This window comes from Ailuropoda melanoleuca, chromosome 16 (genome assembly GCF_002007445.2).
Source record: "Ailuropoda melanoleuca isolate Jingjing chromosome 16, ASM200744v2, whole genome shotgun sequence".
Taxonomy (NCBI): Eukaryota; Metazoa; Chordata; class Mammalia; order Carnivora; family Ursidae; genus Ailuropoda; species Ailuropoda melanoleuca.
In genome coordinates, this window is record NC_048233.1 from 1,200,384 (window position 1) to 1,213,666 (window position 13,283).

Consider the following 13,283-nt stretch of genomic DNA (forward strand, 5'->3'; position numbering starts at 1 on the left):
GGCTTCAGGTAGGTGACAAGACTTCTCCAAAAATACCACATATGAACTCTCACTGTGAGGCTGTCCCTGGCCAGAGATTCTTCTTCTGGGCCCCTATCATACCAAGGTTCCTGGGATTATTAGAGGCTTGGAAGGGATGGCCCTGCAGCACTGCATGATCCTGCATTATCAGAAACAAACTGTATCACATCCCTCACAGTGGGCTTGCCAAGGCTGGAGAGTGGATGGTCAGTGAGCTAGAACACGCCATTTCTGGAGTACTCTGGTTGACAGCACTCTCCTCTAATCAGGTCCAAAAGGGGCCCTGAACTTAAAGAAATTCTGATGGGTTTATTTAAACATATACTTCATATGTTTTATTTCAAGCAAGACTCTCTCTTAAACCATTCCAAATGGATTTTTAAAAAAAGATTAAATGTATTTTATTTTTTATTTTAAGTAGGCTCAATGCCCAGCATGGGGCTTGAACTCATGACCCTGAGATCAAGAGTCACATGCTCTACTGACTGACCCAGCTGGGTGCCCCCCTCACCACGAGATGAATAGTTTTTGATCTCAGTTAATGTATTTGTTTTTTTTTTTTTTTTGCTTGAACAAGATAACACTATGACTTCCTTTCATGCGTCAAACATAGTTCTTATAATCATAAAGCTCATCTTTTCTCTCTTTAAAAATCAAACTCATGCCCTTTTATGTTAACATTTAAGATCAGTTTTCCCTGCCACTGTTTCCCATCTGCTGCCCTCCCCTCTTCTTCTTTTCTCTGTCCATCTTGCTTTTCCCATTAGGCCAAAGGTGATAAATGCTATAATGAAGGAGATGAAGAGGCTACTCTGGCCTCTGGGTCTTAGCAGGGCCCTTTTCTGGTTCCCTTCTAGTTGGAGGAGGAGGACAGTCCTGACATCACTGAGGGGTGGGGCTATGGTATAAGGAGTATATAGGAATATAAAGGAGTATAGTATAGAGCCAGCAGAACTGGGCTCAAGGCCTACCTAGCTGAGGTTAGGGGCAACGCAAAAGCCATGTGACACGAACAAGTGAAATTCTCTGAGCCTCAGTTTTCCCATCCATAAAATGAGGATAGGAGTACTCACATAAGATGATCTTGGGGAGGTAATATACTCACATAAGATGATCTTGGGGAGGAAATCTATGTCTTTCCCACCTTGCATTCAAGGAAACACATGTCCCCTGTCATGCCCTTGCCCCTGTCCTGCCTCTATCAGGAGAGACCATAAATGGCTGATACGTGTCCACTATCCAATCTCAGAACCCAAAAAGCACAAGCTATGGAACAATGACTCCCCATTAGAGAGAGAATATGCAAGTGAAGGATCTCACCTCCTTGTTCCTTTGACCATCCTGCTTTCTCTTTCAGTGGGTCTGTAATTCTAGCTCCTTCCAGCTGTTCTTCTAGGCCCACTTCCTCAGGCCCTAAATCATTTCTATCCACACTGTCAATGATGACACATTTTCTGAGGATCTACTGTGAGTGTGGCTAAGACTAGACAAAGGGTATTTGGCCAAGTAGGTAGTAGTGTAGAGATATAAAACCTTAATATTCTTGATCCACAGAGCTGGATTCAATTCAATTCAGTTCAGTATTTTTTGGAAGGGGGTAGTCTATTAAATATAAATCACTGTCCTGGATGCTAAGTGGGAGAGTGAATAAGAAGTTGGTAAAGCATAGTCTTTGCCTCCCAAAGGCTTTCTGTATGACAAGAGGACTGGGCCATCCCCACTCATACTGGTGAGGCAGGGGAGAGGTCGAGAGTGTCTGGCAGTGCCTGTCCTGAGATGGAGCATCTGGGAGGACTGAAGATATGCTCCTGGCACTGAGCTGGCAGGCAGGGTCAGAGCAGGTGAGTGAAGTGAGAAGGGAGAGGGTATGCTGGGCAGAGATGCATGAAAGTCCAGAAGTGAGAAAGTAGCAGGCCTATTTGGAAAACAAGAGTAGTCTGGTTTTGCTGAAGGGGAATAGGGAGTGATATGTTGAAGCTATTGGCTGGGACAGATCAGAGGTGCTGAGAATACGGATAGAAGATGTTTAGGCTTTATTTTGCAGCTGTGGAGAGACATTCAGAGCCTTTGAGCAGGAGACTGACATGTCAGCTCTAGAAATACAGGAATTCTGCTATATCATGCAGGGTGTGTAGAAGTGGGGCTGGGGGCAGGGCAGCCAGGTGGTTACTACCTTGGGGAAGAGAGGTGGAGAGAAGAGGAGGGAGAGGGAGAGGGGACTTTGGTGTGTGTGTGTGGCACAAATGATAAGACCTGGTGGCTGACTGAAAGGAGGAAGGATCACAGAAGAGGAGGAGGGAGGAGAAAGAGGGAGAAAGAAGAAGCCCTTCTAGCTCAGTAGCTGCTAGACGGGAGGGTCAGAAGACACTGGTTTGGGCCAAGACCCTGGTTGGGAGGCAGAAGGTGCTGTCCCTCAGGCACTGGAGAAGAAGGGGGCCTTCCAAGCTCTGGGACCCTACCAAGGAGTCCTGGTCTTGCTCAGTCCTTCAAGAGCTAAGAAACAGCCTCTTTGCTCTGCCCTGCTGGGCGCATGATTAGCTAGTGCTCCCAGGAAAACAGCTCTCACTTGTCCCTTTCACATGGCAAGAGTGACAGGAGCGATCTGGTGGCTTGGTGGGTAATCCTGTGTCTCTGGGAAACCATGGCATTGCCTAGCAAGTGCCTGCCTGGGTGCTTGCTGCCATGGGTGTTAAGTAGTAAAGGGTAAACCAAGATAAATGCAGGTGTTTAAAAAGGTATAAGAAGTCCTCTTCTGGTATGTTTCTCAGCTGGTGTTGACTATATTCCTCACCATAAATGTAACCATTTGTCTTCTGGAGCTTGTTGGATGTAACTGTTTTTGGCATGAGCCCCTCTAAAGACACAGCCCTATGGGTGCTCTTGTCCACCCCAGCCTGCCTTGTTCTGTTTCCTATGGCATCACCATGGAGCCCTGGGCTCTGCAAGGATGCAGTAAGCTTCCTTCTGTCTTGAGAGGGAGCTGTGAACTGGGAGTCCCCTGAGTGGTGGGGTGGTGGGTGGTAGGAAAGGGTGCATGGGACCTCCTGAGCAGGAACAGGGCCCTAAGTAACCTATGACTTCACAGACCAGTCAGGCCCTTTACACTGACCTAAGGCTGGTTTGGGCAGGCCATTAAAGTCTGCTATGTGGTTTTTTTCTTCTCCATAACCTCAGAAGCCTATAGCCATCATTCATTGAGAAGGCTATCATGGTCTCCCAACAGCTCCAAGTCAGCAAGCTTTACCCAAAACTGGTTTTGCCCTAAGAAATCTATGGCCGCTCACTGAGATCGGCACACCTAACCTCTCACTGTATATTCAAGGCCACCCCTCCGGTAGCTCTCCACTGCTCTCCACGTTGGGACAAGGGCATCTACATGCTTGCAGGGCCAGACAGTACAGCAGCCAGACTCTGCTCCAAAGGCAGGTGTGCTACCTGTGGGAACACCCGCCTGGGTCTCTGTGATGACATGATTCCCTCCCAACCCCCCGTGAGGTATTGCACACAATCCTGGGTCCAGGGGCCACACCCAGGGTTATTGATTAATACCAGAGCCAGAAGAATCCATGAAAGAGTCTCATGGCAGAGCCCCAGTGTATAGTCTCCTACTAGTCGCCAGCGTCTTCAGGGTACAGTTCTCCATCATTTCTCAAGAGCTCCCACACCTTCTCACGACATTCAATCTTCCTACCCTGCCACTGTCTGTGCTTAGAGGGGGGGTTCCATGCTCTTTTGCCTAGTTTCAAATGGCACTTTGCAAGACTGGAGAGTGATTCAGAGCTAGTAGAAAGCACTCGGAAAGGGACTCATCAGTGATGCCACAAGAGAGTCACTTCTGAACAGACAGAATGAGGAAAGCTATTCAAGTCTGGTGATGATCTGAGCTTCTCTGCCCAGGGCAAGGCAGAACATGTTCTGCCAAAACTTGCTTATGGACAGGCACTCACAAACTCTTGAAAGTCACTTGACGTCTATGTGCAGCAATATTTCCAAGGCTGGGGCTTTGTCAGGGAGTAGGGACGTAGGGTGAATTAAGGGCAGCTGGCTGACGACCTCACAGTGTAGCCTAGAAGGCATGCAAAGAGGGAAACACACCCCAAGAGACATGGGAACACAGAGGGACCATTAGGGATGGCTTTTGGCCAGAGCTGTCTGACAAGGCTTCTGTGAGGAGCACCATGGTGTTGTGGAGAGAGTCCTGTCTGGGGTATCAGTGGGGCCGGCTCCGAGTCCTGCTCAGCTCAGGTGAGTTGATCCCCTGTTGGACTCTAGTTTCCTCACCTTATCTCTAAGGCCACATTCCAACACTTAAACTTTAGGGCCCCAGTTAGGACCAGCTGGGAGTTAATGCGGGGGACAAGAGACATCTGGGGTCCCCACAGTGGTGTGAGGTCAGGATGGTCCTCTAACACATGATAATTAAAGGGTGCAAGACAATGGAATCAAGGAAAAGACAATTGTTAGTGTTTCTTCTCATGATTGCAGAGCCAGATCCTTGGTGGGATCCTGTCACAGAAATCCAGATGTGTGGTAAGTTAAGTCCACAAGTTAAGTCCAGGGTAAATGCTGATTATACTGATTAAAATGTAAAAAAAAAAAAGGTTGAAATAATGATACACATGCCTTTGACATGTATATAATGTAAATCAGTGATATTCAGATTACTGCTCTCAAGCCTCATGGGGCCCTTTTGTGGGCAACCTGCAGTTCTCATAAGCCCTCGAATTTCCGTATTTCAATAATACAGTATCACAGACTCTGCAGGGCATACAGCAGTCATGCGGCTCTGTCAGCTAATGATGATTGCAAAAGTGGCTCCGGAGTCACATAACTGAACACCACTGGTGTAAATATTTAATCCTGCTTATCTATGTGGAAATTCAATGTTTGGTTCTACCGTCTGTCTGTCTTTTATATGCTCATCCACATAAATGTCTGTCTTAGACTGCAAGTTTAGAGGGCTGGGAGCGCATTTAAATTGTCTTAATGACATGATACAGAGTTTTCCATATGGATAGATATTTAAAAATGCATATTTTGATCTTGAGGAGGAAAAAGAAAGAAGAAATTTCTGTCTTTATCTCTTTCTCTATGGCTTCTCTCTCTCTAATGACTGGCCTTCCATCTGATTGACATTAAAGCTCGAAAATGGGCCTGTCCCTTGGAGCAGCGTGTCTCTCCTGATAACAATGGGCTCCGTGCAGCAGTGATAGTTTTGCAAGTGTTGTCTTCGCAGGGGATGCTCATTGCCACTTGGAGGGAGAGGGGAGGCCTCCACATTACCCTAGTCTTTACCCAGGAGGAGCAGGGCTTGGAGGCCAAGACCTATGCAACTTCCTGCTTTGGAAGTGTCACAAATGCAATGGTGCACAAGCATGTCCCTTGCTTGCTTCTCTTCTTTTTGGCACCAAAATAGCTCTTGAATGTCGTTTTCTCCTTTACCCAAGGCTGTCTGCAACCAATCGCAGAGGCAATGCTTAGCACTGAAATGACTCTGGATGGAGATAGAATGCAAGGCTGGCCTTCAGACACCTCCTTAGGGCCACAGGCAGGTTGGATTGTATGAGTCTCCTCCTCTCATCTTTCTGGAACCCTTTAGATGGCTGGCAACTAGGCCATGCCAACTACAGGAGGTCTACAAATAATGCTTGATACCATTCCATGAAGTATCTAGACTCAAGAGACTCAAGAAAGAAGACTCTCATTTGCCCTCAAGATTTGAGCCTCACTGTTTCACCCACTGGTGACCTCCACATTGCTAAGTCCAATGACCAGCTTTCAGTGCTCACCCTGCTTGGCCTCAGGGCAGCACGGACCCTCCTGCACTTTTCCTCCTGTCTGTCTGGACATACCTTTCTAAGCCTCTCTTGGTGGTTCTTCCTCATCACTCCTGTCTCCAAACATCACCGGGGCCCAGGTTCTTAGGATGAGTCTCACTTCTGTCTACACTATGCCCTACTGTCACAGCTAGGTGAATGTTGATTCTGCAAATTATAATTCTGTCCCAGGCCTTTCCCCAGACTCAGATTTATCACAGTTGCTCACTCAATGTCTCCACTAGGAAGTCTAATGGACATTTCAAACTTAAAGGTCCAAGATGGTTTTCCTGATACTCCCGCCCTGACATCTTTTCCTGTCATCATCTTCCCTATATTAATAAATGATGATTCTGCTCTTACTACTGTTGAGGACATTGACTTGAGATATTCCTGACTTCTCTCTCTCTCACATCCCATTTCTGATATGCCAGCAAATGATGCTATTCTGGAGCCTGACTCTACCATCCCATGTTACCAGGATAAGGCAGCACCATCTCTTGAGGCAGTAGCCTCCGACCTGGCCCCCTATGTCACCCTTTCTCACTTTCAGTTCAATCTGCACATGGCAGCTGGGGGGATCCTGTTAAATATGTGTAGGCCATGTCGCTTCTCAGCTCGAAACCACTAGTGGCTTCTTGGCTCACCTTTAGCAAAAGTCCACATTCTTACAATGATTTTCATGATCTACTCTTTAGTCAACCTTGGACCTCATCTTCTATCACTGTCCCTGTTATTCACTCCTCCCTGGTCACATTAGCCTCCTTTCTGTTTCTATGTCAGCGATCCTCCTGCTTTGAGGCCTTTCCATGGGTTAGCTCCTCTGCCCAGAATACTCTTTTCCCAAATATCTTTATGTTTCATTTCCTTATTGTCTTCAAGTCTTTATTCAAATGCTACCTTTTCAGTGAGGTATTTCCTGGACACCTCTCAGCACTTCTGTCTCCCTCTCATTGTTTTATCTTTCTCCACAGTACTTGTCACTTTGTCACTCTCTGACGTACTATTTAATTTATTGTCCGTCTCCCCACTAGAATATAATTTCCACGAGGGCAAGGAAGTTTGACTATTTTGTTCATTGCTATATCCCCAGTGCCTAAAACAGTGCCTGACAGAGTTACCCTTAACTGATGGGTAGATGGAGGGAGGGAAGAAGGGAAGAATGAATGAACTAGAATATGTTTTTGTATATAATTTTACTGGTCACATCATTTGCTCTAATTACTTAGAGAAATGCTTCCTCGCTATGCCCCTTCTCTCTGTTGTAATCCCAACTCCTGTTCCTTCTACTTCCTCAGAGGTTTTGTAGCTTTTCCTACAAAAAATGAGTAATTGGGCCCCTTCTATGTAAGCCCAGCTACCACAGAATGTGCCATTGAACTGTCCCCGTGCTGGAGCCAACTCTTTCTCACTGGTGTATCTCATAAGTACTGGTGGGGATTCTGCCTGGAAGTTTCCAGAGCCAATGATGAAGAGTGATAATACCTTTTTTCTTAAAAGTCTACTTAATTTTTGAACTGAAAAGAACTGGCAAATACACTAAACTGTAATCTTTTAGCAATTTCAAAGGCCAAGATATTACTTTAATTGAGACACACATGTAATTTGTAGCAGCACTTCTCCCCTTGCATTTGTTTTGAAGGGCAAACTATAAAGTTCTGAGGAAGAGAATATAGTTCCTAAGCCACAGACTTGCCTTTCCTGCAGATCTGTTAGGATGCCAATTCCTTAATAATTTAATCACATCACCTCTGCTTTTAATTGGACTTCCCCAATAGACAGTCCTTTGGACTCGTTTTCTGGCTCCATTCCTAAGTCTCTCACATTCACTTCATTGCAAGTGTTATTTTTTTACTCTCTGTAGCTTGCTTTTTTGGATACTTATTCCCTTGCTCTGTCCCCTAGAACTCTTCCACCATCATGTCCACAACTGAAGGAGCCAGGCCCCCCATTCCATCTTCTTGGGACAGTTGACTGAGGACAAGAAGCAGACCCAAAAGTGTCCTCCAGCCATGAGGTGAGAGGCACAACAGACTCCAGAGTCCGATTTCATCCATATTTGGGCTTATGAAAATGTGGCAGAAACCCTGTCCATTGGGGTAGGCAGTTCAGTACGTTCCTCCCAAAGCTTAGCCAGAAATGTAGGTAGATGGGCCTTGTCAATGTGATCTGCTCTAGCAGAAGAGAATAGTCCAATCTGGAAACTCCCTGGAATTTATTCACTTAATGGGCAAGGCAGGGAAGCAGCATACTTCTCCTTGGAAGCTCTTGCTTTGCCAGAGAACAGAATAACTATATGACTCTGTGGATGGCAATTAATAGCTAAGCAAGTAGTGGATACTGCACATTTTTATTAACATGGTAAGAAGCATGCTTATCATCATTAATCATGACTTAGGGGCTCCACCCTGACTTAAGGTGAGGAGGGGAGCCAAGATGCCAATTCCTGTGCCTTAGAGGTAAGCTTCTCTGTCATTCACAGACCAACTTATTTATTCACCAAACCATTCAGTCCACAAACGAATCAACTACGCCACAGTACCATCAACAGTATAATGCAAGCTGCCAGGCACTTTTCCAGAAAGACCCTCAGTGGCATCATTGCTTACTGTTACAATCCATCAAAGGTGTTGTCTTCCAACTTGCAAAACTACTTAGTAGATCATAAAGGTCTCCTTAGGTTATTAAATTATGTTGTTACAAGTCCCTTGTTTTTTGTGTGTTTTAATTTTGTATTTGCACCTTGAGCAGAGTTATCAGAAATGAAAAAGTTGATAGATGTATTAAATCAGTCTTTGAAATGAGGGAGCAGAGATTCTGTTCTCTATTCACATCTTTGACTATCTTCTTCCCTTTTCCCTCCACCTGCTCCTTCTCCCAGATTCCCAGTTAGAACTCAGTTACTAATGAGTAGAAACATACAGAAACTAACTGGGGAGTTTGAACACAATGGACATAATTAATGTCTGCTAATAAGGACAAGAAATTAGACTCACATATTTATATATGTGTGTTAGGATATGTATGTATACACATTCCTATGCAATAGGGATTTAAAAACTCTAATTGGAAGGGCATAATCTGCCCCCTGCCCAAAGAGATGGAGCCTTGGAGGAGGATGTCTGATTAAAAAAAAAAAAGACTCCACCTTAGCAAAATCTCAACTGTCTTTTGGAATCTTTGGATCTAAAAGGAATATGAGGCTTAACAGATCAATAGCAATTATTTCACACCTGCAACTAATTTCTATGAGTAGAAATGATTGCAATCAATGTATCAAATGTTGCTCCAGGAAGACAAACTGTAAGGACAAGTTGGTGGTAGAGGTCTCGTTGTTCTGGACCATCTCCTCCCTCTCCCAGAACCCAGACCAAGACAGGATGGATGCTCACTGTTTCGGGGCTTCTCCTCATCCATGCCTTCATCCTCATTCTCAGGGTCAATGTCCTCTGCCTGGGTGATCCAGTCCAGGTAGCCCTTCAGATCCTCTTCCAGCTGCTGCTTCTCTCGAAGTTTCTGGAAATCTCCCCGAGCCTTGGCCTTCTCCCTCTCTTTGGAGAACTCTCTGGGGATTGAGAGCAGAGGGGCAGGGCAGGGGAGTGCACGAGGAGGAGGAGGGCCAGGTGGGTAGGAAGGAGAGATGGAGATAAGAAGAAACAAAGGGATTAATTTCTTCACACCAGGAGACCCACCCACCTGTCCCTGCTTTCCACAGACAGCCTTCTCTCCTCATCCCAGGCTTTGTCTTTATTCTCACATAAACAGAAAGTCACCGAGGTGGACTCTTGACACAGGCCACCAGAGTACAAAGGGATGGATGAAGTCCATTTCCCTTATTCTTGGATCATGGTCACAGCCTTTTGCCTTTTAATAACAACTGTTCTTCAGTGACCTGGAAACCCCTTTCAAACAGTCACTAAAAACCTCCATGACAGTTATGGACTGTGCACTTTCATTCCCCCCTGAATTGGGTGGCCATTGGGAGACCTCATAAGCATCTCTGGGTGACAAAGGCATTAAAGACTGGTGGTATGCTGAAGCCCACTCAACCGCACTGGCTCCCAGGAGCCCACCGCACACGGCTCTTTGCTGCTCTAGCTTCACTGATGTCTCCTTGTGGCTTGAAAGCAGCCATGGTGGGTATATTTACACCACAGAAATTGGCAAATGCTACAAACGAGGGCTCCCCCCGCCCCGGCAAAGAGCCAATTGGTAAATATTTACCAGTACACCACTGATTTAAGGCCCAGAAGATTTAACCACCTCAACCTCGCTTCTCATTAGTAGAGTTTGTTTTGTCACTTTTAAGATGCCTGGAAGGATTTCTAATTTAGAGAAAGTACCTCCCCACAAGGAGACAAATGAGGACTCTAAACACAAGAAAATGTCCTGGGGGCTGCCCTTTTGGTTAAAAAAGAAATCTAATCAGACTGGAAAAATACATAAAAGCAAGATGATATGAAAGTTAAATGATGCATTCAGTTTAAAGTATTAATGAGGAGAAACTGGAATTGGATTGGGATTTGCTGGAAGAAGGGCCTATTGAAACATTTCTGACAGAATGGGTATTTTTTTCCTATTTTCTTTCTGTCCTGATTTTAAACTCACTTTCTGAGCAAGGAAGGGGCTGGCAGCAGAACGTAGTGATCAAGAAGGCTAATTCTCAACTCTCAAAGCAAGTCTGTGTCTTTTCTTCCAAAATAGGTATATCAGGAGCATTTTGGTCTTTGATATTCAGTTTATGGGAAATGGGGCTCTTGGTGGTGTGTGTATGTACATCTGTATGCATGTGTGTGCGTGCATGCATGTGTGAGTGTGACATACACTGGGCATCTTGGTTAATTCCTAGAGACATGATTCCTCCTTCTCTCACCAGTACAGGCCTAGTTCAGGGCAGAAGGCTGTAGACACCACCTTGAAGGAATTTCTTGCAAGGTATCTTGGAAGGACACAGCAACAAACCACAGGTAGACAAAAACTCCTGAATCCATTCAGTCATATAGGTGTGGCTCTATCACCACCTCTACTATCCAGTATTTGCCTTTTGCTTGTGCTGCTTAGGAGAGCACAGATTTTTAGTATTACCATTTTTATGGATAAAAAGGGGTTAGGACTGGGAGTGGTCTAGGGAATTTTTTAATTGGGAGATGTGGGGGCCCTCAAGCTAATGAGTTTTCTTCAACTGCTGCCTTAATGATGCTCTGCTTTGGATGGAATCTTCTTCTTAAATTTGATTGAATCCAATTCTAATTGGATTGAACTTGCTCTTTCTCTGGCTTCCTGCCAAGTGGCGGGTACCTTCATTTCCTTCCCAGGGAACTTAATGCCAGGGGAAAGGGGCCAGATTGACAGCTCAAAATGAAGATGGAAGCTTTGCCTTGCTTTGTTCTGTCCTTCCTTTTGCTGTTGGGGATGAGCATGGATAGATCCCCTATATCTGGTCATACCACCTGGGTTGTAGACTCATCCTCTGGAGACAGTCACTTCATACAGCAGTTCCTACCCCATGCAAATTGACTCCAACAACTGTCCTTCCAGAACCCTTCTCTGGACTTTCTTGTTCACACACATTTGCATTCTCCATTTCTTTTCTGTGGAGTGGGTTTTGGGTTGTAAGGGGACTGAATAGCCAAGGGTTCACTTTAGCTTTTTTGGATTATTTCTCAGAAGGCTTAAGTTCTAGTTACAAAACAATGACCCATCCTTCTTCTGGAGTCAGGAGAATAAGGGAGGGATCAAATTGGAGTAGGAACGACTGACCCAGTCCTGAGTTGCAGCATCAACTAATGAATCATCGAACTTTACACTGGAAACCGGGGATGTACTGTATGGTGACTAACATAATATAATAAAAAAAACATTAAAAAAAGTAAAAAAAAAATAAATTGGGAGATGAGGAGAAAAGAAAATGAGGTTGTGTTAGGGTTGAGGGCAATGGAGAAGAGGCAGGGTCAGATCTGAAGCCCTGCTGGTTCCCATTGGCTTCTATGGAGTGAGGGGCATAACTTGGCTTGTGGCTGGATAGAAGGTAAGCCAAGGTTTCTTTCTCCAGACTTCACGCAGTAAGGGATTTCCTGGGTGGTGGTACCTGGTTCTCTTTATCTCCTTGCCTGGATGCCAGCCATGTGCCTGCTCTGGGGACTGAGCTAATGAAGACATGAAGCCCCAGCCTGACGGGCTGTGCTGGGCCTGGGGACCAGAGCTAGCTAGACAATCAGTCGCAGCCATGGGATTTGTCATAATGCAGGAGCACAGCTCTTGCCAACAATGGCCAACATGAAAAATGAGGGCTGGAACGGAGAGCTGGGGGCCAGAGCTCAGTAATGTAAAGCATGCAGAGGGAGGTGGATGTGGGAGATCCAATCAATACAGAAGGCTGGGGCTCTAGGCCTTCCGATGATCAATACAGTCGATTCTCATTATTCATAGATTCCGTATTTGCGAATTTGCTTACCCGCTAAAATTTATTTGTAACTCCCGAATCGATACCTGTGTACCTTTGTGATCATATGCAGACATGTGCAGCATGACAAGAAATGAGTCACATCTGCAGCTGAGGTTAAACACGGCGACACTCTGCCTTCTTGTTTCAGCTCTCATACTGTAAACAAGTGAACATTTTATGATCTCTTTAGTGCCACGTTTGTCACATTTCTGTGCTTTTTGTTGGTGGTTTTTCTGTTAAAAATAGCCCCCAGCACAGTGCTTAAGTGCTGTCTAGTGTTCTCAAGTGCAACAAGAATGTGATGTGCCTTAGGGAATATGTACACGTGTTAGATAATCTCTGTTCAGGCATCAGTTACAGTGCTGTTGGCCATGAGCTCAACGTTAATGAATTAACAATATATATTAAATAAGATGCCTTTAAACAGAAACACACATAAAATAAGTTTGTGTATTGGTTGGTTGACAAAACTGTTGTAACTAGAGGCTCACAGGATCCTTGCCCTGTATTTTCCCCGAGTCCAAGAGTAATGGTTTAGTATTCATTAATTCAGTGTTCATAGTGACCCCATAAAATATAACTACACAGATAGCGAATATGACTCTAGATGTGGTTTTCTCTTCTGCTTCCACCCACAAAGAATGCATGTCCTGGCATTTCTCTTGCATCTTTCTGGGCCTAGACATTGTGTTTTAACTATAGTGCCATGGTCCAGTTATGCCTTCAGGTTGCAAAATTCTTCCCCACCAAGCCCCCTGCTGTTTTGTGGAGAGAGACAAACCAATCTTCTGGTGGGAAAGAGGACAGGATGACTATCAATCTAAGAGATCCTGAGTTCCTGGGAAACAAACTGAGGGCTTCAGAGGGGAGGGGGGTGGGGGAATGGGATAGGCTGGTGATGGGTAGTAAGGAGGGCACATATTGCATGGTGCACTGGATGTTATACACAAGTAATGAATCATGGAACTTTACATCGAAAACTAGGGGTGTACTGTATGGTG

At 45.2% G+C, this 13,283-nt stretch overlaps 1 protein-coding gene across 3 annotated transcripts in view; it reads right to left on the reverse strand.

Moving 5' to 3' along the window:
* CACNA1C (calcium voltage-gated channel subunit alpha1 C) overlaps positions 1 to 13,283 on the reverse strand; it is a 665,077-nt gene that overhangs the window by 179,375 nt on the left and 472,419 nt on the right. For all 3 annotated transcript variants that reach the window (XM_019793444.2, XM_034646388.1, XM_034646389.1), the window contains one exon: positions 9,230 to 9,402. In XM_019793444.2, coding sequence (XP_019649003.2) covers positions 9,230 to 9,402 — 173 coding nt within the window. The remainder of the gene's footprint in view (positions 1 to 9,229; positions 9,403 to 13,283) is intronic.